This window comes from Chelonoidis abingdonii, chromosome 17 (assembly GCF_003597395.2).
Source record: "Chelonoidis abingdonii isolate Lonesome George chromosome 17, CheloAbing_2.0, whole genome shotgun sequence".
Classification (NCBI taxonomy): Eukaryota; Metazoa; Chordata; order Testudines; family Testudinidae; genus Chelonoidis; species Chelonoidis abingdonii.
In genome coordinates, this window is record NC_133785.1 from 11968130 (window position 1) to 11990607 (window position 22478).

General features: G+C 43.2%; 2 protein-coding genes across 6 annotated transcripts in view; one reads left to right on the forward strand and one right to left on the reverse strand.

Moving 5' to 3' along the window:
* Window positions 1-14208, forward strand: part of PACS1 (phosphofurin acidic cluster sorting protein 1) — a 548517-nt gene extending 534309 nt beyond the window's left edge. For both annotated transcript variants that reach the window (XR_012657176.1, XR_012657175.1), the window contains exon 24: window positions 14189-14208. The gene's annotated coding sequence lies outside the window, so the exon portion shown is untranslated. The remainder of the gene's footprint in view (window positions 1-14188) is intronic.
* The window catches only part of SUSD3 (sushi domain containing 3), a 51038-nt gene that overhangs the window by 1080 nt on the left and 27480 nt on the right, over window positions 1-22478 (reverse strand). For all 4 annotated transcript variants that reach the window (XM_075073365.1, XM_032804232.2, XM_032804234.2 and 1 more), the window contains 2 exons: window positions 21675-21822; window positions 18005-18169 (listed from right to left, as the gene is read on the reverse strand). In XM_075073365.1, coding sequence (XP_074929466.1) covers window positions 18005-18169; window positions 21675-21822 — 313 coding nt within the window. The remainder of the gene's footprint in view (window positions 1-18004; window positions 18170-21674; window positions 21823-22478) is intronic.

A 22478-nucleotide genomic window follows, 5' to 3' on the forward strand; every position in this document is an offset into this window, starting at 1 on the left:
AGCGCAAAGGGACCTCAGGGTAAATGAGCATAAGGGCTGGCTTACCCGAGGAAGTTGTATCAGTCTCCCTATTTCAGTTGGGAGGAGGGGTGATTTTTTACTGATCTAGTTAGACTGGTCCCAGCCCCAGAATGGGTCCAGTTATACTGGTGCAAAGGTGCCATACATTGGTATAGTTTAGTCTCCTTCCCATATGGGAATAAGCTATTCTGGTATCAGCATTGTTCTACTGGTATAACTGTATCTACACGGAGGGGGCAGGGTTGTACAACTTTCACATGCAGACAAACTGTAAGGCCCTCTCTCTGCTTGCACACTAATACGTGCACCGGAGTCCCTGGTGGCTGTGTAGTAGCAGCCACAAAAGGGAATCTGCATGGGTTAACGCTACCTGTATCAGCTCCGGCTAGGACACCTGCTTGGATACCAGCTCATGGGCTCAGGAGGAGACTGCCCTGGAGCACAACAGCTTTCCTTGCTCCACTAACCTCTAACTCTCACCCTGTCTCTAATACATCATCAACCTCCTTCCAGATGCAGATAATGCAGAAGGGCTTTTATGAAGCTTGTGGCTAGGAATGGTGCCAAGGAGATAGCATTCCCCCTCTCTATGCAGCAGTGGGAGTTGAACCGCCACAGGTAGGGCCCTACCAAATTCACAGCTGTGAAAAATGCATTGCGGACCCTGAAATCTGATCTCCCTCAAGAAATCTGTCTATTGTAGAGGAGACCAGATTTCACAGAGTTGGGCAGCTGGAGAGAGTCGACTGCAGTCAGAGAACCCAGCTCTGAAGGCGGCACTGCCGCCAGCAGCAGCGCAGAAGTGAGGGCAGCATGGTATAGCATTGCCACCCTTACTTCTGTGCGGCTGCTGGCAGTGGCACTGCCTTCAATGCAGGGCGCCTGACAAAGCAGCTGCCCTCCGGCCACCCAGCTCTGAAGGCAGCAGCAGAGAAATAAGGGTGGTAATACTATGATCCCCCCACACAATAGCCTTGTGACACACCCCGCTCCCAAGACACTGTTTTGAGTTAAGACCCTCCACGATTATAATACTGTGAAATTTCAGATTTAAATATCTGAAACCATGAAATTTATGATTTTTAAAATCCTATGACTGTGAAATTGACCAAAATGGACCATGAATTTGGTAGGGCCCTAGCAATAGTATTCTCTCAGCACATGAGCAGACCAAACCCTCTTGCCCCAACTCCGCATGGATTCCCTTGTGCCAGAGGACTAACACCCCTTGTAAATTCCATCTTCCCCACACATTTGAAAGGCAGGAGTTATTTTTCACCATATTTATTTTTCAAAACCGTGCATATGGAAATGACAAAAGGTTCTTCTTATTGACATGAAAGATTCCATCCTGATTTTCAAGCATCAGTGACTTTCCTTTACCTCATGTAAACCCGGGCAAGCACTTCTCGGCTCTTTGAGCTAAGAGGTGAAAACATTATCTAAAAGTTGAAGCACATCACAGCTGAAGCTGTTGTTCTGAAAGCACTGTCGCCCTTCCGCTGAGTTAAGTGCGTGTATCAAGAGAGGAAATAAGCGTTTCACTGGCAGGAAGTATGGCTGGGGTGTGCAGATTACTTACCCGTGCAAGAACGAAGTGCTACAAAAATACAAGATTCAAATGCTGATACTGCATGCTGATACAGAGCATAAAATTGTAAAGACTTTCTAATCAAGTGCTAGAAATGCCCACAAAAAAAAGCAGTTACTGGCAGCATCACAATTGGGCACCATATGTTGCCAAGGACAAATGCTTTTTTTAGTTCCAGCAACTCTACTCAATGCTCTTGAGGTGATAGGAAGTAGTTATAAGGGAAAACAATCTCATCAAAACAGCAAGTACAGAGGAGGAGAAGGAGAAAGGCCAGAGGGAGAAGGAAGAAACTAAAAGAGTTTGGGATGGGAGAAGAGGAGAGGAACTCTGTAAAATGTACCTTTGTCTGCAAATTGTTGCATGGAGTGCACAATGCTTGCATTTGCAAGACCTGTCAAGGGACCATGTAAACACTGCAGCAAAGAGCTTTCAAAACAAGCTATTTTTGGCCTTTGTGCATTTAATGTAGACCTTACTTTTGCAGCTGATCCTATTGTGAAGCCATTCTATAAAGCTTTGTGTGGGGATTTAGCAGCTGCAGCCTGCCTCCCATGGAGGTCGTTGGGAGCTGCACCACTAAAGCCCTGCGATTTTAAAAAATTTCCCTGAAGACTGTAGTTGGACCATCACTATGCACCACCTGGTTATTCTATAGGGACAACACCTGAGCCCATTTCACTCAATAGCAAACTCCCAATGACTTCAGCCAGACTAGGAATTGGCCTTTGATGATTATGTAGTCATTCTCCACTAGGAGATGCTTTGGATGGAAAAAATAGAGTGCAACCACATACCGGAACATTAACCGCTGCCTCTCTAGGGGTGTCCTACTAATGTTAAATGTACAAATGCACGTCCTGAAGGAAAACACTCGTAGTGCATTGGACTAAATCCTGAAGTCCTTGCAAAAGTCATTGGGATCAGTGAAGTCAGTGGGCATTTTGCCTGAGTAAGGACTGAGCAGAAGTGACAGGACTGGGCCCAGTATTAACAAGAGTTACAGGCATGTGCATCGGGTGGATCCTGTGAATTTATACTGATCTATGAAACACAAGTATCACTTTGTACTTTTGTTCACTGATGCTCCCTCCATTGTGTAAAAGCAGCATAACATGGGTGACCCCCTTTTGTACTTTAACAGTCCTTCATTACAATCTCCAGCTGGAATCTTCCAAATCCTTTTAGGGTGTGTCTACACTGCAATTAGACACCAGTGCAGCCTGTGCCAGCTGATTCGGGCTTGTGGGGCTCACGCTAAGGGGTTGTTCAATTGCGGTGTAGATGTTCTGGCTCGGCCCGAGCTCTGGGACTCTCCCACCTCGCAGGGTCCTAAAGCTCAAGCATGAATGTCTACACCACAATTAAACAGCCCCTCAGCATGAACCCCACAAGCGCATGTCAGCTGGCATGGTCCAGCCACAGGTTTTTAATTGGAACATAGATATACTCTTAGTGAGTGACTTGAGCTCATAACACTTGCTCATCTTAGCACTTACTTGAAAATAACACCAAACACAGTAACACTGGATACTGATGTTCTCACATAGCCATGTTTGACTTTAAATTTGGAAAGGACAGATGCAGAGGGTTCATCTGCCTAGGTTTTATGTTGTTGTTGCTGTTGTTTGCATTCTCTTTTCAAATCTATTTCTAGTATCTTATAAAATAAACAGGCAGCACGTGCTACAGCTCCTGAACAATATTAGAAAAAAACAAGATTATACAGTCCACGGGGCTGGTGTAATGGGCGGAGGGGAGGAGGGGTATGGAGATATAGACACAGCCTATACCAATAGAAAAGAGTAATATACAGAACCGTGCCTCAACGGCTGTTAGATGAATTGAATGAAATCTCCTTTGTGAGAGTTGAGAATTGTTCCTAGCTGCAGGGGATGAGAAAGCTAATAGGACCTCCTTGCAATGAGAGAACTCCAGCACACTGGGACATCATAAGTACATTTTGTATTTCCTATCTGTTGTTGGCAATGGAGTGATTTCTAATGGGGGTGAGTGGAACTTTTCTCTGTTCTATGTCAGGTGACTTTGCATTGATGATAATGGAGCCATTATGAAAACAATAATGGAACCTTTTCTGAAATACAAATACACACACACGCAGCATTAGTTGCAACAGTATATTAAGGCAAGGAAGAAAATTAATATAATTTAGCAAATATATATCTAGCATTTTTCATATGGCAAGTGCTTTACCATTGTTACAAGGTAGGGAATGTGATCTTCTCCCTTTTACAGCTGGGAAACTGAGGCAGGAAGGGTGAGTGAGTTGCCCACGATCACAGAGGGCGTCATTGTCAAAACCATAACTAGAACTCTGAAGACCCTGATTCCTAGGTCCATGTTCAAACCCTGACTAGCCCATGCCTCTCTCTGAAGGCATAGCCATACTGGGGAACAGAAAGGGAGAGGGGACAAGAATAGTATATATTTTGGGGCATTCCTGGATTTGAGCTAAAAATCACACACCCCTTTGCCCAGTCGTCCCAAGACCGTGATTGGATTGGATACGACTGATTTGAAGTGCCCCATTTGGGGCCATACTGTGGGATTTGGCCACTGAGCCACATTGGGTGTGGAGTGGTGCAGAACTATATAACCCCAATGGGGGAGCACTGGCTGGGATGCTGCAGCCTGCTTCCCCCAATGTTTCTGGCCAAGTCTATAGGATGGTAATGGAGAAAAGAGGGGACATAGGTCTGCCTCCTCCTTTTTGTGATCATTTGGGGACAGAAAGCCATCCCTGCACTCCCCAGACTGCTACTGTCTGTAGATCTTGCACCCACTTCGCTTCCTCGCCCTGCCCACCAGTGCAAGGGCCAGAGACAATCTGTTCTTTGCCTCAACTCTAAAACTCTCATGGCTGAATCCTGCTATGGCTGATTCAGTGTGGGGGAGCGGTATTCATCCAGCTCCAGACTTTAGGATGTCCTGATCCACAGTAATATGGATAATATTAATATGCATACCATTAAGGGGGCATCACTACCCTGCCTTTCTACTGGAGCTTAAATTCTCAGCTGCCAATTTCCTATTTCTCTTAGCATCAGTGGATCTGAATCAACATCTGCTGCACGGAAGCAGCCTTCACTGGCTTCAAGGGGTGTACTGATCACATGCAGCAGTTGCAGAAGGAAGGCCATAGATTTTTAAAGTGCAGGCCAGTTAAGTTACACTCCAAGCTCTAAGAGGGCATTTTAGTTGTGCAAGTATCCTTGACTTTTTAAAAGAAATGTTCAGCCCAGTATCACAGATACTTTTCTCCAAGGATACTCGCACAACTAAAATGACCTCTTAGAGCTTGGAGTGTAACTTAACCGGCCTGCACTTTAAAAATCTATGGCCTTCCTTCTGCAACTGCTGCATGTGATCAGTACACAGTGTATCACAGTGTTACCTTGTACCAATGGTAAAGCACTTGCCATGTGAAAAGTGCTAGTGTCACAGTTTCAGAGTAACTGCACCAGTGTTCCCCTTTCATGGTCACCCACTTAAAAAGGTTTCCAGCTCTCGGATGTCATCTCTCCTGAGAGAAGACCTGCGTCTCATTCCTTTCCAACCAGGGTTTTTAAGGCTGCACAGCTCCCTGATCTGCATTGTGATACCTCCAGCAAGCAAGCACCTGTGCTTTGCTTTCTCTCCAAGGTCTATGGCAGTGTATTGCCAGCAGTTACAAGTTTCCACATAGCTTCTCCTAAGCAAAAACATTTATTGCTAAGGAGAAGCATTACAGAGAAAGTATATAACAGGGGTCGGCAACCTTTCAGAAGTGGTGTGCCGAGTCTTCATTTATTCACTCTAATTTAAGGTTTCGCGTGCCAGTAATATGTTAACGTTTTTAGAAGGCCTCTTTCTGTAAGTCTACAATATATAACTAAACTATTGTTGTATGTACAGTAAATAAGGTTTTTAAAATGCTTAAGAAGCTTCATTTAAAATTAAATTAAAATGCAGAGCACCCTGGACTGATGGCCAGGACCCAGGCAGTGTGAGTGCCACTGAAAATCAGCTCACGTGCCGCCTTTGGCACGCGTGCCATAGGTTGCCTACCCCTGGTATATAAAGACGATAAAAGAACCTATATACACATTAGAAAACTTACCAGAGGTCATCCCCAACTCCAACATGGGGTTCTGGTAGGGGTCAGTCCTTCAAACCCCACAAGTGGGTTTTCCCCGTTCTTACACGCTCATATCAGTCTTTAAAATCAGGAACCAGATTGAAGGCCCTGAGTCAGTTTAAGAACGGGCTTAAAAAAACCTTTCTTTGTCTGTTGGTTTTTGAAGAGTCCAATTTGAACCAGAATATGTGAGCCTTCCCAGGAGGCGGTGTGATGGGTTGTCACCCCTGGGGTGCAGTTTGGGACTGGGGTACCACTGAGCCCCCTGGGTCACCAGTCTGGGCTCCCTCTCACAGTGTGCTGCTGTGACAAGCTGCAGAGCCCTCCAGCCTGCACTTTCACCAGAATACACACAGGTAGGGACACACCCAACTGCAGTTACATGCAGGCTCTCTGACCAGCCGCTGCATAGGAAGGCTATAGCTAAGGCAACTCCCAGCTCCTCAGGCACCCTCTAACCCTGGAGTATAAACCCAAAATTATACCGTCTTGCGCTGCTCAGGGAACTATACAGTGTAAGCTTATAAAATTTGCTCGCTCCCTCCCTCAGTGTGGAGAGGAATATGCAACATCTTTGCCCCTGAGTTAAGATTTCCACACACTTCACTCCAACTCACTGGTTTAGATAAAGCAAAAACAAGTTTATTAACTACAAAAGATAGACTGTGAGTGATTATAAGTCACAGCAAACAGGTCAAAGCAGATTACCTAGCAAATAAACAAAAAACACAAACAAAGCTTAATATACTAAATAGATTGGATATGAATGGCAGACCCATCCTAAGAGATGACACAAGCAGGCTGCAGATTCTTAAGGGGCAAACTGCACTTGCTTTACAGCTTGGACTCCCCAGGTATTTCATTCATAGGCTAGGAATCCCTTTAGCCTGTGTCCAGCACTTCCCCCAGTTCAGTCTTCCTCAGGTGTTTCCAGGAACCTTCTTGTGAGGGGAGTGAAGAACCCCAGGTGATGTCACTCCCTGGCTTATATAGCCTTTGCATATAGAGGGAACCCTTTGTTCACACAGCTTGGCTCCCAGACCAGTCTGTCAGGAAAAATACTGACATTCCAAGATGGAGTCTAGAGACACGTGGTCTCATCAAATGTCCTTGTAGAATCATAGCAGCCATTACTTGGAGGCTGTCTGGAGCATTCATAGGAAGGCTCCCTAGGTGGGAGATAAGTTTCTCCTAAGGCCTATTGTTATTTCTAATGGCCCATTACCCTGACTAGGCCCTTCCCCACCCACTATCTAGACTGAAAGCATCTTGTCTAGTGGGTGCTACCCAGGTGTAACTATATTTGAAATACAGATACATAGTCAATATGCATAACTTCAGCTACAAAAATGATACATGCATACAAATAGGATAATCATATTCAGCAAATCCTAACTTTTCCAATGACATCTCACGTGGCTTATCTTGCATAAAATACATCATAATTATGTCAATCGTATCACAATAATACCACTGTGAAGAATATGTGGTGCAGTATCACAGGCAGTACCTCACTCAAGAAGTTACAACCTGAGTGATTTGCCTTAACCATCTCCTACTGTTTTTACTTCCCGGAGGAGCTGTGGTAGCTCTCTCCATGGGAAGTGCATACAATCCCTGGCCTACAATGATACATAAACTATTCTTATACTTAATACAATATGGTCTCCCATAGATATCGCAGGAAGTTCCCCTGTCACTTCACATATTTACATAACTCTCCTAGGCCAGGCCTCCACTATAAACTTACATTGATATAACTATGTAGCTCAGGGATATGAAAAATCAATCCAGTGCAGATACCACTATGTCGACAGGAGGGCTTCTCCTGTTGACGTAGCTTCTGCCTCTCGCAGAGGTGGATTAACTACGCCGATGGGAGAAGCTCTTTCATTGGCATATTTATATCTTCACTAAAGCACCACAGCGGTGCAGCTGCACCTCTGCAGCGTGTAGACTTGCCCTGAGTTACAGGCAGTGGTATCAAACTAGTCATATGCTACGTGTAGCCATTTCACTGCACACTCACTGTAATACAATATTAAGCACATAAGGTGACACCATCACTTGTTTTGTTTTATTAGCATTGCATCCAATTGTGCATCTCTTCACACAGCCATGTGCGATGGCCTCCCTGTCACTTAAGTACTGCCTTGCAACTAGGCAAGAGAAGATAGCTGTGGGCGGACATGTAATTTGCATTTACATGATCAACTGGTCCCAGCATTGTGCAAATGGCATCTAGTGGCTGCATCACCCTCTCAAAGTGACTACAGATCTGCAGGATCAAACCCTTTGAATTGACATTTATGCCTTAATAGAAGTGAAATTTGGCCAAGTTCTGAGTGCTGTTGGAAGCATAACTTGGGACGTCCTGACTTTCATAGATCCCAAGGCCAGGAGGGACCATTGTGATAATCTAGTCTGACCTCTTGTAGAACACAGGCCATAGAGCTTCCTCAGAATAATTCCTAGAGATCTTTTAGAAAGACATCCAATCTTGATTTTAAAATTGTCTGTAAAGGAGAATCTACCATGACACTTGGTAAAGTGTTCCAATGGTTAATTACTCTCTCTGTTAAAAATTTACACCTTATTTCCAGTCTGAATTTGTCTAGCTCCAACTTCCAGCCATTAGATTATGTACTTTTCTCTGCTAGATTGAAGAGCCCATTATTAAATATTTGTTCTCCATGTGGCTACTTACAGACTGTAATCAAGTCATCCCAGCAGCGGTCACACTAGTGCCAAATGAAGACATAAAATAACCTCTCCACTCCTACTCAAAATTCTCCTGTTTATATATCCCAGGATCGCATCAGCTCGTTTGGTCACAGCGTCACACTAGGAACTCATGTTCAGCTGATTATCCACCATGACCCCAAAACCCTTTTCAGACTCACTGCTTCCCAGGATACAGTCCCCCATCCTGTAGGTATGGCCTAGATTCTTTGTTCCCAGAGAATATTTACATTTAGCCCTATATTACACCCACTTTGCTTGTAGCCAATTTACCATGCAATCCACACCTGTCTGAGTCAGTGACCTGTCCTGTTCATTATTTACCACTCCCCCAATTTTTGTGTCATTTGCACACTTTATCCGTGATGATTTTATCTTTTCTTCCAGGCCATTGATAAAATTGTTAAATAGCAAAGGCCAAAGAACTGATCCCTGCGAGACTCCACTGGAAATACAGTGTTTGATGGTGATGCCCTGTTTACAGTTACATTATGAGACAGTTTGTAATCCATTTAATATGGCCATGTTAACTTTATATGGTTCTAGGTTGTTTTTTTTTTAAATCAAAATGCTGTGCAGTACCAAGTTAAACGCCTTAGAGAAGTCTAAGTATATTACACCAACACGATTATCTTTTAAAAGCAAACTTGCAATCTCAGAAAAATAATCAAGTTAGTTTGGCTGGATCTGTTTTCCATATACCTATCTTGATTTGCATTAATTACATTATCCTTCTTTAAGCCTTTACTGAGTCCCATATCAGCTGCTTCATTATCTTGCCCAGGATCTATGTCAGCCTGATGGATCTACAATTACCCAGGTCATCCCATCTATTCTTTTAAAAAATTGGCCCATTAGCTTTCTTTCAGAACTTCCCCAGTGTTCCAAGACTTATTGAAAATCAGCATTAGCAGTCTAGCAAGCTCATCAGCCAGTTCTTTTAAGACTCTTGGATGCAGGTGACCGGAACCTGCTGATTTAAAAAGTGTCTTTAGTAGCTTCTGTTTAATGTCCTCCAGAGAAACTAATGGAATAGAAAAAGAATGTTATCACAAAATGATGACATATCATCTGCTTTTTCCCCAAATGCAGAACAGAAACATTTATTGAGCACTTCTGTCTTTTCAGCGTTATTATTGATAATTCTGCCCTTTGCACCTAATAATGGATCAATATAATTGTCAGCATTCTTCTCATTCCTAATATATATTTTTAAAACTCCTCTTTATTGTCCTTAACTCTGTTGGCCATAGATTTCTCCTGGTGTCCCTTGGCTTCTCTTATCACATTTCTACAGTTCCTTTCTACTGATTTACACTCATTAGCACCAACTTACCCTTTCTTCTATTTGTTATATTTTTATGTTTTAATTTTTTTATAGTTGCTTTTACTTCCCCTACAAATCAGTTTGTTTTTTTAACAAGTATAGCCTTCTTCCTCAATCGTGGGATTGTGGCTTTCTGGACATCTAGTAAGATATTCTTAAATGATTCCCAATTACCATTCACATTTTTCTGATTAAATTCTTCCCCCCAGCTGATTTGGCTCATAATTACTTTCAGCTTTTGTGGGTGTAAAATTGCCAGTGTATTATCTGAATGCAAAACAGCACCCAGACAAGCCTGTTCATGTGGAAAAACACTGGAAATTTTTTTTTGCATTTTCAGATAACGGGGGGAAAAGGGCTGGACTCCTTCAGACTCCCCCAAATAAGCCACCCTTGAACTCACCATGGAGAGCTATTTCAGAACAAATGATCTAAAAGCAGAGCCTGAGAAGAGGGGCTCGATTCTGTACCTACACAAAGGGCTGCATTCTCAGGTGAGCTGAGGTAGGGAGGGCAGAGGTGGCAGTAGGGCCCCTTTCTGCTCACCCAATCTTGGGGGCAACTGGAGGCCAGTCCAGCCCCTGGCAGAACTTAGAGCAGCAGTGTTCAGGCCACACCCCAATACACCACCTATGTGGAGGGGGCAGGACAGGGGAGTGACACTAAACCAGGTAGGCTGATTTTATACCACCAGAGGCTTCCTTTATATTAGAGGAATCCTCCACTGCCCCTTCAGAGCAGCATACAGGGGATTTAGCTCAGGGCAAGGATCTGGCTCTAATTCAATGGAAACGGGATCAGACCCTTTCAGCCACACCTGTGGCAACACTACACTTATCCTGTAAGCAAGCGCATGTAGTAATGAAAACACAGGCGCAGTGTTAACTCCAACAGCACTTCCTGCCATTGCTGGAATCTCCTCAGGGCAGATTGGCCTTCAGGGATCTCTTGCAGTCTGGTGGTAAATTGCTACTAACTGTACAGCATTTTGCCCCATTTGATTTTTCCATCACTAGACCTTCCATCTTGATAGCTTTCTGCTGTTGAGTTTTTAGCCTCGTTTTGTGGTTTTTGTTATGCTCTGCTTATTTTTTCCCCTATTATCAAAACTTTATATGAGCTTAGCTCCTCGCACAGGAAGAAATACCTTCTCTTCTCTCACTGGGGTAAATCTGCAGCACCATGCTTCCTGCTTCTGTAAAGATCTCTCAGACATGCTGCCCTTTACCTTAGCATTCTGTCCTCTTGCTTTCTAATTTCTTGGCCTAAATATGTGCCTTTCCTCCAACTCTTTACACCAGACACAGGGCAGTAGAGAACCTGGCCCTTTACAGACTCCAGATTTAAGTGGAAGAGAGAGCATAGCAGGGATTTCTGCGTGGACAAATGTTGGGTGCTCATTTCACTGATTTTGCTTCATCACTTATACACATTTGCTTCAAATTCCTAAGCACATCTTGTTTTTCTGCACATTTGTCATTTCTCTTGGACATCTTTTTATTGGATATTCCTTATCTGCTTTTTGCTTACTACACTAATAATGTGGACTGACTGACACCCTGTCGTTGGAAAGGACCCAGGACCGAATTTCATGATCTTTCAGAGACAAGCACTAAAAATAAGTTCTGTGGGTGTACATCAATCTGTTGCGCAGCTGCAGAGATTTTGGCATGGTAATATGTACCAGCTGCAGTGGGTGTCTAATAGGGGGACTTTCGAGTGTAGTCACAGACATGAGCTTTTCGATTTCACTTGACACTCTCCTGCAGTCAGTTCAGATAACTGGCAACAACAGTACCTCTGAAAACAAGCAAGAGACCTGTAAAAAGAATCCACCTCAAACTCCAAACACTCCAAATTTCTTGGTTTGAGTTTTTGGGTTGTTGTCAATGTTTCTACACAAATGCAGCATTTCCTCCAAAAATGTTCATGTTAGAAAAAAAAATCATATTTATTTGCAGCTCCTTGGGATGCATTGCTGAACTGCGTGGACTGGATTTTGTCACATGACACTCCTTCAGGTGGGCTGATTAGTTGAGCGTAATCCCAAAGGCTGAGCAGAAGCTATCTGGGCTTGTCTGCTCAAGCCTGAAGAAGCAGGGGTGGCTCTAGGCATTTCGCTGCCTCAAGCATGGCAGGCAGGCTGCATTCAGCAGCATGCTTGTGAGAGGTCCACCAAAGCTGCAGGACCAGTGGACCTCCCGCAAGCAAGCCACAGAACACAGCCTGCCTGCTGCCCCTGCGGTGACGGGCAGAGCGCCCCCCACGGCTTGCTGTCCCAAGCATGTGCTTTGCATGCTGGGGCCTGGAGCCACCCCTGTGAAGAAGAGAGACAGCAGATATGTTTCTTAAAGGTGATAGAAGGCAGCTGGTCTGCTGTGATTTTCAAAAAATCCCTGAAGAGGGGAGAAAGCAGGCCACCAGTCAAAGCCACAGGTTTTTCCTTGTCAAGGAAGAAGCTATCCCAGGGGATAAAATGAGGGGACATGTGCTGAGACTGAGGAAAATGGAGGCTTCCTGTAGTTTGGTTATTTCATACCATAATATGGATGTTAATACAAACTGAATTCTCATCGAGTGCAGGCTCTCCTACTGCTAACTATATCTGTTTTTCCAGTGGTGGGGCTACTGGATGGCACACTCCTGGTTGGGTGGTGGCAAGACTCTGAGTTTACTGGATATTTTCATATGCACAGGGAGGATGGTTTACTGTGTACCCTAGCTACTGTAGCGAGTTTCCTAGCGTAGTGCCAGGCTGTGCATGTTTATTAGTTGATTCTTCTTGAAATCCCTAGAGGAATGGCTGGAATCATTGAAAAGAGGTGAAGGAGAGTGTTGTTTCAGTTTAGCAATCACAAATGAGCCAAGGAAACTTCTCCCTGTTCCTACAAGCTGTGAATTCAAGGCGAAAATAATTTGCCTTGTCCCATCTCTAGCTTGTATTCAGCTGCACAGCATCTGTAATTGACTGCTCCTTTATAGGTGGTCATACAACTATGCTTGGGTGGAGGGAAGTGGTTTAATTTCTCCTTTTGGTTCCCATTACTTCAATATGATCTCTCACTGATGCTCACTTTAATCTCTCAGATATCTTTGGCACCCTGCAGTGGAGACTGCCAGCTTTTTATTAAACTTCCCTTTGCTAATATTCAGGTTTGTGCCTGTCCACGGGTGGTGTGTAGCTTGCTTGGCTCACCTGCAGAGTCATACTTTTCTAGCATCTGTTAAACAGCCAGCAGGGATCCTGGCTGTGGATGAAGGGGGAATGTTGGTGTAAGGGTGTTATCTCCCCGGGGCTGCTGTTCTGGAGAAAGGTAGAGTGTGAATTTAAAGTGGAATATCTATTCCAGAATAACACCACGAGTGGAGACTAACTCTGGAATAGCTATTTTGGTCAATTTCCCTGTGCAGACAACCCCTAACTACCTCTGCTACTGCCCTTGCATCACAGGTGCACACACTCTTTTGCTGTTTATATGGGCATCTCTCCTCTCCTTGGACTGGGCTCCTCCTGGACTGACGACTTGTACTCCTCTCTGTAGGTGCAGCTGAGGTTCACTCACATTGCTTTGAGTTGTGTGCATGGCCCAGGGCCACACTCCTTCCCCCACGTCTTCATCCAAGGTAAAATATCCCAACTCCCTGCTATACCCCATTAACACACACTCTCTCCTTCCTCCATCCCCTACCATCAAATCCTGAGAAAATAAACTTTTCAGTCCCTTCTTATGTGGCACATCCTCCCTGTAAGTGGCTGTAAATTATTCAGGCACTAGTCAGTCATCGGAATAGTACAAGAGACTGTTCATGTTGCCAACATATGGAGCTTAGAGGCACATGGCTTTATTAAAATAAGTATTAGTAACCACCACACTGTTGCTTTCTTCCAAATAGCAGCTGGATGGCACAGATGGCAATTGCTAAAATGCACCTCACATTGACTTACATGCTGATCTCACGTACATATGTGCATCTCTCCCATCACTTCCGTGTGACTTGTTCACGTGTATCCAAGGTCAGAATGTGGCTCCTTCCATTAAAGGCAACAGCAGCCAACCCATACTACACAGTTGTCACACTGATTTCCTATTCTAAGCATAGGTGAAAATTGTGGGATCGCTCTGAGAAAAAGCTTGATGCTGCCTTGCTCAAAGTTATTTCATGAACCATAAAAAAGGTCTACTGTGTCAAATAGCAATGTGGGGGTTTCTTCTTTTTTTTCTTAAACTATTTTTGTTCCCAGATCTAAATATAGAACAAACAATCATTCAAAGAAATTTCAACAAAGACAGAAAAACCTGTGTACTGCACCATTGTCCAGTAAGAATGCTTTTACTAGTCAGAAATAGGCTAAAGATATACTCAAAAGGTGGGGGAGGTGTCTTAAAGCAGGTGCTTTCTATCTCCCAGATACTTTAGTTGTTTGCAGTGGTCTTGGAGCCATGTTGGTCCCACTGTTTAGAGAGACGAGGCTGAGGTTACATGTTTTATTAGGCCAACGCGAGAGAGACACCAACGTCTGTTGGTCCAATAAAACATGTTATTTCAGCCCTGTCTCTCAAAGGCTATATCTACACTGGAAGAGAAGACCCATGGCACAGCTGTGGCTGGCCCAATTCAGCTGACTCAGGCTGCAGGGCTAAAACTAGCTGTGTAGATGTTTGGGCTCAGTCTGAAGCCCAGGCTCTGGGACAGTTGCCTGAGTCCAAACATTGACACAGCAATTTTGCAGCCTGAGCCCTGTGTCAGCTGACCTGGGCCAGCCGATGGTGTTTAACTGCTATGTAGATATACCCTATGATACTTTTAAGTATCATGCAAAGGAACAACTGCTATGATAGAACTGACTTTCTTTGGGGAAAAGAATTCCTATCATAAAACTTGTATAACTCTCCAAGGCTCCAATACTCTTCCCTCAGATAAGCACATGCCTCACCTCTCAGCTTCTCTGGTTAAGTTACAAGAGGGAACCACTTCCCTTTGTTATCTCACATAAAAAACCACACATAAACATTCTGCAGGAGGGGGAAAAATTCATGCAATTTGTGATCCATTGAGGGTCTATGAGTCATGTGGCTTGGGCATTAACAAGAGCAGGGAAAACCCAAACAATGAGCCATGTTTTCAAAGCATAATTCCTCACTAGAAACAATGGGAAATTCTGATTTACAATCAAAGGTCAGATCTTGCCAAGAAGAGGATGTTTTCTCAGGGAATAAAGTCAATTACTCCAATGATCCCAAAAAGGTAATAGTGACTTTGGCTGGATTTGCTTTCACTTTGTCCCCGAGCTTAGCAATTTCCTGCACTTAGGGTTGAATGCCCACGGCAACCGATGCACTGGCAGGAAATACCCCAGAATGAAAGTTGCTCACGTGCGTATTTGCATTATATACAGAAAGGAAACAATGGGGAAACCCAGTCCCTCATTTGGGGTCTTTAAAGTTCACCCATCCTATAATACATCAGCCAGCTTCCGTTTGCACTTATCTAGCCATCATTTGATACTGCCCGGCTGTTAACAGTAAGCTATGGTTAGGATGATGAATAAGATGTGACTCTGTCTAATCCATTATACAATAAATAAACCTTCAAAGTGACACATAAAGCTGGCATATCATTTGTCATATTCAAGGTTCATTTGCTACATAATGCATTAGACAATTCCCACATCTCATCCAATGCACACAGATCCATTTACAAGCATTAAACTGTAAAAATCTATAGCTTTAATAACATTTTATGGAATGGAGAATATAAATGTACCACTGTAAGTACTTATGGAAAAGTTTGTTTGTTTTGCATTGTTAAAAGATCATGTTCATCCCTGCAGTAACCCCAGGACAGAGTCTTAGGCAATGTTCATAACTGCCCAAACTCAGTCAAAAGCTTTCCAGTTCCATTTAGAAGAAACAGCCTTTCTGAACATGAGTGGTCATTTGCAACAAACAGGCTTTTAGTTCAAACCTGGAGATCTGGAAACAACTCAAATCTAGTTGATTTTTTGTTATATCTGAATAACTAGTCCTCACATGCTGGATGCACGTTGTCTCTGCATCAGTGAAATACAGTGGAAATTTGATTATCTGAATCCTGATTAACCAGCACTCTGTCATCCAAAGGTAGGATACATCTGCCAGTATTTGCTTTCAGCACATTAAGTTTACTATGTGGAAAGGCTGCAGAGTTCATAAGCGGACCCAGCCCTCTGTTTTCTTCTGCAAAGTTTATAAATTCTCCACTTTCTTAGTGAACTAACATGCTCATTTTCAGACCTTATAAAAGCTGTTTATTCGAACCTTTGCACATCCAGTTGACTTGTATATTCCCTGTTACATTCAGTTAAGGAAGGAGGTGCAGGATTTTGTAAATAGAATGAAAGATTTTTCTCCATAGAATGGCTTAGATAAGAATTTCTAAGGTGCTGGTAGCGCTAATGGAGCAATAACCTTTATATTTAGGAACTGCTAGATTATACATTTTATTTTAAAACATTCTAAAAGCAGATTGTGTTTTTATCCTGTGTTTACACTCCATCACATGTAGCTGTTCAAAATTACAAATTAGTTCTTAATTCTTTTGAAGAGCTGGTTTAAGAGTACAGTCACCATTACAATTAGCTTTAGGAGTCTTTCTAAACCCCACCAAATCTAAAAATTGATTAAACAGCCTCAGACTTTTGTTTAAATGCACCACTTAAAAATAACGTCTAGCTGTGGAATGGAATGTGTTTTATAAGCTGTATAAAATTGCTTTCAACAGGTAACCATTACAAATCATAGATACTGCTGTAAGCAAAGTCTGTAAAGTGAGCAGTGAATTAACAGTAAACAGGAACTGTAATATACTGTATATTGCATATTAGTGCTAAGCGATAGTAAAAGGATAGTTCAGTGAAATGAGACAGAGAATGATGTGGGTGGCACTAGTGAAACTGAAATTAGAATCTGACATATGGTATCATTTTCCTTCACATGGCTCTGCTCTTTAGTTTATACCAGTAAAATCAGTGTAATCCACCCAGACAAATTCAGAGGGGAGTTTAAGGTGGTGTAATTTGCACCACCTCTCAGCCCCCTCAGCCTGTGTGGTCCACCTTGAGACAATCTGTATACATTGGGTGAAATCCTTGCCTCACTGAAGTTAATGGCAAAACTTCCTTTGACTTCAATGTGGTCAGGATTTCACTCACAATTATTGATGGTGTTTGTACTGCAGTACCACCCAGAGGATCAGGGCCCCACTGTGCTAAGCACACGTACAACAAAAAGATATTCCCCGTCCCAAAGAGTTTGCACCATTATTTAGGGACAGGTTGTGATGTTGCTGATGCACACTGAGTGGTATTCTATTGACTATAGACTCTATTGACTCTAGATTCGATAGACTCTGTTGATTTGTGGTACTAATGCAGTTTGGCCCTCAGATTGACACCCACTAAACAAGTAGCTTTGACTCCTCCGCTGCCCTGCCAGAAACCATTTAATGTTGCCCAGAGACGCACTATCTTCCACACACAACTAGTGCCAAGCCCTGTATGGACAGGCTTATACCAGTTTCCAACTGGTTATATCGAATGAGCTCGCGTCTGGAAAGGTACTGACGCAGGCTCAAGCCAGGTTTAAACCAATAAGTGCATCCACACAGGCCTCAGCACCAGTTTCACTAAATAGGCTTAAATACACACTTTTAATTAACCCGGTGCAACGTTGTGTGTTGACCAGGCCTAACTCAAAGGCATTGAGGACGGGACAGAGAACGGCTATAAGGGCTCAAGGTCATGCTGGTTTTCATACTGTCTCAAAATCTTGTCCTTGTGACATTATTAATTCCCACAGAAAACAAGCAATAACATGAAACCTTTAGGTCTTGACCCTGCAAGGTGTCAAGCACCCTTAGCTCCCACTGATTATAATTCAAGCAGAGGGCGTGCAGCACCCTCCCAGCACGCATAGCACCTCCGAGGTGTGACCAGCATCTTGCAGGATGGAGCACGAAATGCAAACACCATGAACTCAGACCAGCTTGTCGTGTTTGGCTGGAGATTGGTGTTACCTGTAACCAGACAATATACTTACAACTTTTTTTTTCTTCTGAGACAACTTTTCACTAATCCTCATTCTTCTCAGATCTACTCAGGTAAACACATTCAGAAACACAGAGTATTGCATTTTAATCATCTCACCTGCAGAAGCCTTCATTGTCATATGCCAGGTTAGTCCCATCGTCAAATACTGGTTTATTCCTGAAGTGTTTATTATTGTTGTTATTTCTGCCTTTAAAACCAAAATAAGCCGCTTGCATGTTTTCCAGTTCTTCACTTCTGAGCTGGTACCACAGTTGCATATCCCTGTAAACACAGCTCAGTTAAAATCTAGTCAGGGCAGACATTTGTACAGTAGTTTAGTGCCTATGATTTAGGAAAACATAAGCTTAAAATCATCTCTCCTGAGGAAAGCGCTAAAGCACATGCTTAACTTTAAGTATGCACTATAACCAGATGCAAGTATATGCCTTCCTGAAGAGGGATGCTTTCTTCAACTGTGGCTCAAGATAGGATAAATCTTATGCTTGAAAATTTAACCCAAAGTTTTGTACTTACTGTAAAAAAACATAAAATTCTGGGTAATCCCTTATGGGGCATTTAGAATGGTTCAAAGAAACCTGTAGAAGGGTTATTTTTATTCAAATCTATAGATTTTTAGAATAATTTTCAGAGTCCTATTGATTTAATCCTTATTAAATGCCAGAGGATGTTCCCATGAGGAATGTAGTGCTTCCTAGGCCTGTTCAGTTTTGGTGTGACAGCAACCCATGCTTTCCTTTCTGGGTCCGTTAGATACTTCCCTAAAGTTTAACTTCTAGTAAAAGCCACATAGGGTAGGATCCTGTGTCCCTTCACAGACAAACGCTCATTGACATCAAAGGGAATTCATCCTGTCTATGAACAGCAGGATCTGGCCTTTTAGAAGTGTCACTGTTAAAAAATTGCTGGCAACTTATGGAAAAATGAAAACTGCTTTACTCCGAAAAAAATCTGCAGTGCTGTCAATTTCATGCATTCAAACAATAAATTAAACCTCAAAAATCATGATTTTTAAACTGATTTCATGAGATTAAAACAAACACATTTGGGGCTTGTTTTATTTACCCTCTGGTGTCTGACCCCTTAGAATACCACTCACGTCACATTTTCAAGCTTTTCTCCACAACCATGAGGGTTAGAAATGGACTTGTCTTGGTTTTAAAGGAAACATGAGATTCTTACAACATCACGTGACTACAGACGCTGGGGCTTTAAGGAAAACACCGTATATCACAAGACTTGTGATAGAATTTTGAGAGTTGGCAATTCTGATTTTGTTTTGCTCAGCCCTTGTGTTTTTCAGGATGTGATCTTGCTGGAACCGACTGAAGAAAATGGGAGTGCTGCCCATTGACTTCAGTGGGAACAAGAACGTAAAGGAGCTAAATTATCACTAAGGATGCTAGGATTTTCTGGGATCTTTGGCCTTTATTTCCTCTCCCCCAACAACCCCCAGCCTCACTGTGCTAACTTGTATTCCCTCTGAGCATCCTAGTGGCCACTCTCTCCAGGACATGTCATTGCCACTCCAAGCTCAGAGAGAGGGAGGTTTCTATCATGTGCCACCAGCTGCTCTCCCGACTATGGGGCTAAGCCACATAATCTACCCAGTGTTCCCAGCTCCCTCCAGCCACTGGAGCAGAGGATGAGCTCAGGACCTGAATCAAGAGCCCCCTTGTGGCAGCACAACAGAAAGTCATTGGACCAGCCTGAATTCAGTTTACACACATTTTTGGTTATATGGGTTAAAAACAGTCAAATGCAGGAGAGTAGCTAGACGTATGGCGGGGGAAAGGGGTGGCTACAGAGGGAGTAGGTACGCAATGGATAGAGAGGTGGTGGCAACAAACAGAGGATCCAAGAAAAGGGAATCATCTTAGATTGTGATGATGTAGCTAGGGTTGGTCGAAAATTTTCCAGTGAAACGTTTTTCCATCAGAAAATGCCTATTTGTTGAAAATGAAACATTCCATGGGAACATGTTGATTATGAAAATGTGTTTGGAAAAAACTGAAAACAAATGTTTTGATAACATCAAACTTCTCACAACAAAAAGTTTTGATGTTTCATTTAAAGGACTTTTGGCTTAGAACTTTATTTTATTTCAACATTACAGTATAAAATGATGATATAATAAAAAAATGTAAAAAAAAAAAATCAAAATCAAAACAAAATAACTTGACTGACCCCAATTATTTTCCCTCAAAAATTTTGTTTAGTGGGAAATTTCAAAAAATTCTTTGCTTTTGTTCTGATTTCAAACAAAACCAAATTGCAACACTGTCAAACTTCCCGCGGAATGGAAATTCTGCTTCCAGCACAGCTCTAGATGCAACTGTACATGGAGGAGCCTGGAGCCAGAGCTGGCCCCATCACCTTGCTCTTCGCTGGCCTCATCTGCCCCATATTGCTCCTTTTGGGTTTGAATCCAGCAATGTGAGCAGCAGGAACAGTGGCGGAGACAGTGCAGAGCAGGTACCACAATGGGACTTGGTGGATAGGAAGCTGGGCTCTGGGCAGGTGTGAAGGAGTCGGGAGGCGTCAGGCCTGAGTACCACTGAAGATGAATGCAGGTGTGAGAGTGGAATGTACGAGAGAGAGGAAAATGGGACAGCATCATGTCAGCAGTGGCACAGATGCCAACATGCTCACTATCCTGGGGAGCGTTAGTGCATGTAAATCTATGCTTTTGGCAGAAGGTGAGATATGTAATGAGCTAGAGCTGAATCCTCCCAAGAACAACAGGAAATCAGATAGCGCATAAGGCTCTACTTGATCATTCAAGCACTTTTCACGCCTTGGGAGATAGGAGAAGTGGATTCAAATCTTTGCCTGATTCAGAGGAGGGATTTGAGTGGTGAGTCCCTTAAGCCCAGGTGAGTGCTTCAATCATCAGCCTATAGAGTCAGTCACTCTGTTTGTGTAAATACTTAAATATTTTTCAGACCAAAGTGGAACAGCTTTAGTAGGGAAGACAGAGTAGAATAGCCTATAGCCTAGGGGCTAAGATGTTCAGCTAGGGAAAAAAAAGAGTTCAAATCCTTGCTCCAGAGTGAGGATCCAAAACTGGGTCTCCCCTCCCAGGCGAGACCCCCAACCACTTGGCTGAAGGCTATAAAGACACAGATACAGACACAGTTTGCCAGCCTGAAACAGACTTTTCTGATTTGTGCACAAATTCCAAAGAGTGTCAGAACCAAGCCAAGTATTTTTTCGGTTTGTTGGCCAAGCTGGAAAAGTCAATTATTTGCCCAGCTTGAGCCAGGAAGCAGAGTCCTCTCTCTCACCAGCACTCCTGTGCATCACACCTGGGTCCCCGTTTTAGGTCAATTTTACAGATGACGGGCGTTTTGGTGGCTGACCCACTGTGAGGTTAATTCTCCCAGCAGACTGTACTAAGAAGTAAAGTTAGAGCAAAGGGACACCGATGGTTAGAGAAAAGGAGAGGGAATAATACAATCCATCCCACCAGAATCCAAGGAGAGGGAGTATGGCCCAGTGGCTAGGACTTGGGTTCCACTCGTTCCTCCATCACAACCTCCTGCATGACTCTGGGCAAGTCTCTGTGGCTCAGATCCCCCATCTATAAAATAAGGATACTACTATTACACTTTCCAGGGCTGGTGTTAGTATGAATATGTTTAAAAAGAGGAAGCGGTTCTCAAATATTATGAGTATGGGGGCCGTGTGAGTAAGATATGCGGCTCTTCCTTCTCCGATGGGTATCTTTGTCAGTTTCACAAGGCTTTCGTTGTGGAATGCGACGTACCTTTCAGTTCTCCTCCTTTCGTTTTTCTTAACACACTTGATGAGACAACAGGTCAAAAAAGCCATAGACATCAGCAGGATGATGGCACAGCTCACAATGGAGGCAATCACTGCTACTTTAAATCCAAAAGCCTCATATTTCGATATGGCTGCAGCAAAGCAAATATAGAAACAGGTTTCCAAAATGAACACCTTATTAAATTTAGCTCTCTCATTTCCATTAAACTGTGCTGAAGTCTACCTGCTTCACACTCTTGCTAAAAATAATGCAATGAAAACTTTCACTTTAGTATGCCCTAAGACACTCAAAGACATTTGGCTTCATTTCAAGCTAAGGCTGTCTCAAAGGTGGACTATTAAAAAGTCTCTTATTTATAAGTTACTAATTAATTGTTCACAAGTAACTTTGCCAGTGCAATTAATCAAACACGATGCTGCCAGCATTGCAATAATAAAAAAAGCACAGCTTTGTCAGTATCTCAAATTGAAATGATGTACCAGAGGTTTTCTGAAATCAAATTTTAACAAGGACAAGAGCTGCAAAAACAAACACTGGAAAGGAAAGGAAAGATTTAAATTAGCCCTGCTTCGGGGAACAATAGCTCTTGTGACAAAGTTCCTCTTCTACCTTGGTGTGTCCTGCGCTTCTTGGCAGATTTGCTCACCTCAGTGATCTTCCCCACAGTCTGGGTCAACTCCTCCTGTGTCTGATCAGGAGTTGGGAGGTTTGAGGGGAACCTGGGCCCGCCCTCTACTCCGGGTTCCAGCCCAGGGCCCTGTGGATTGCAGCTGTCTATAGTGCCTC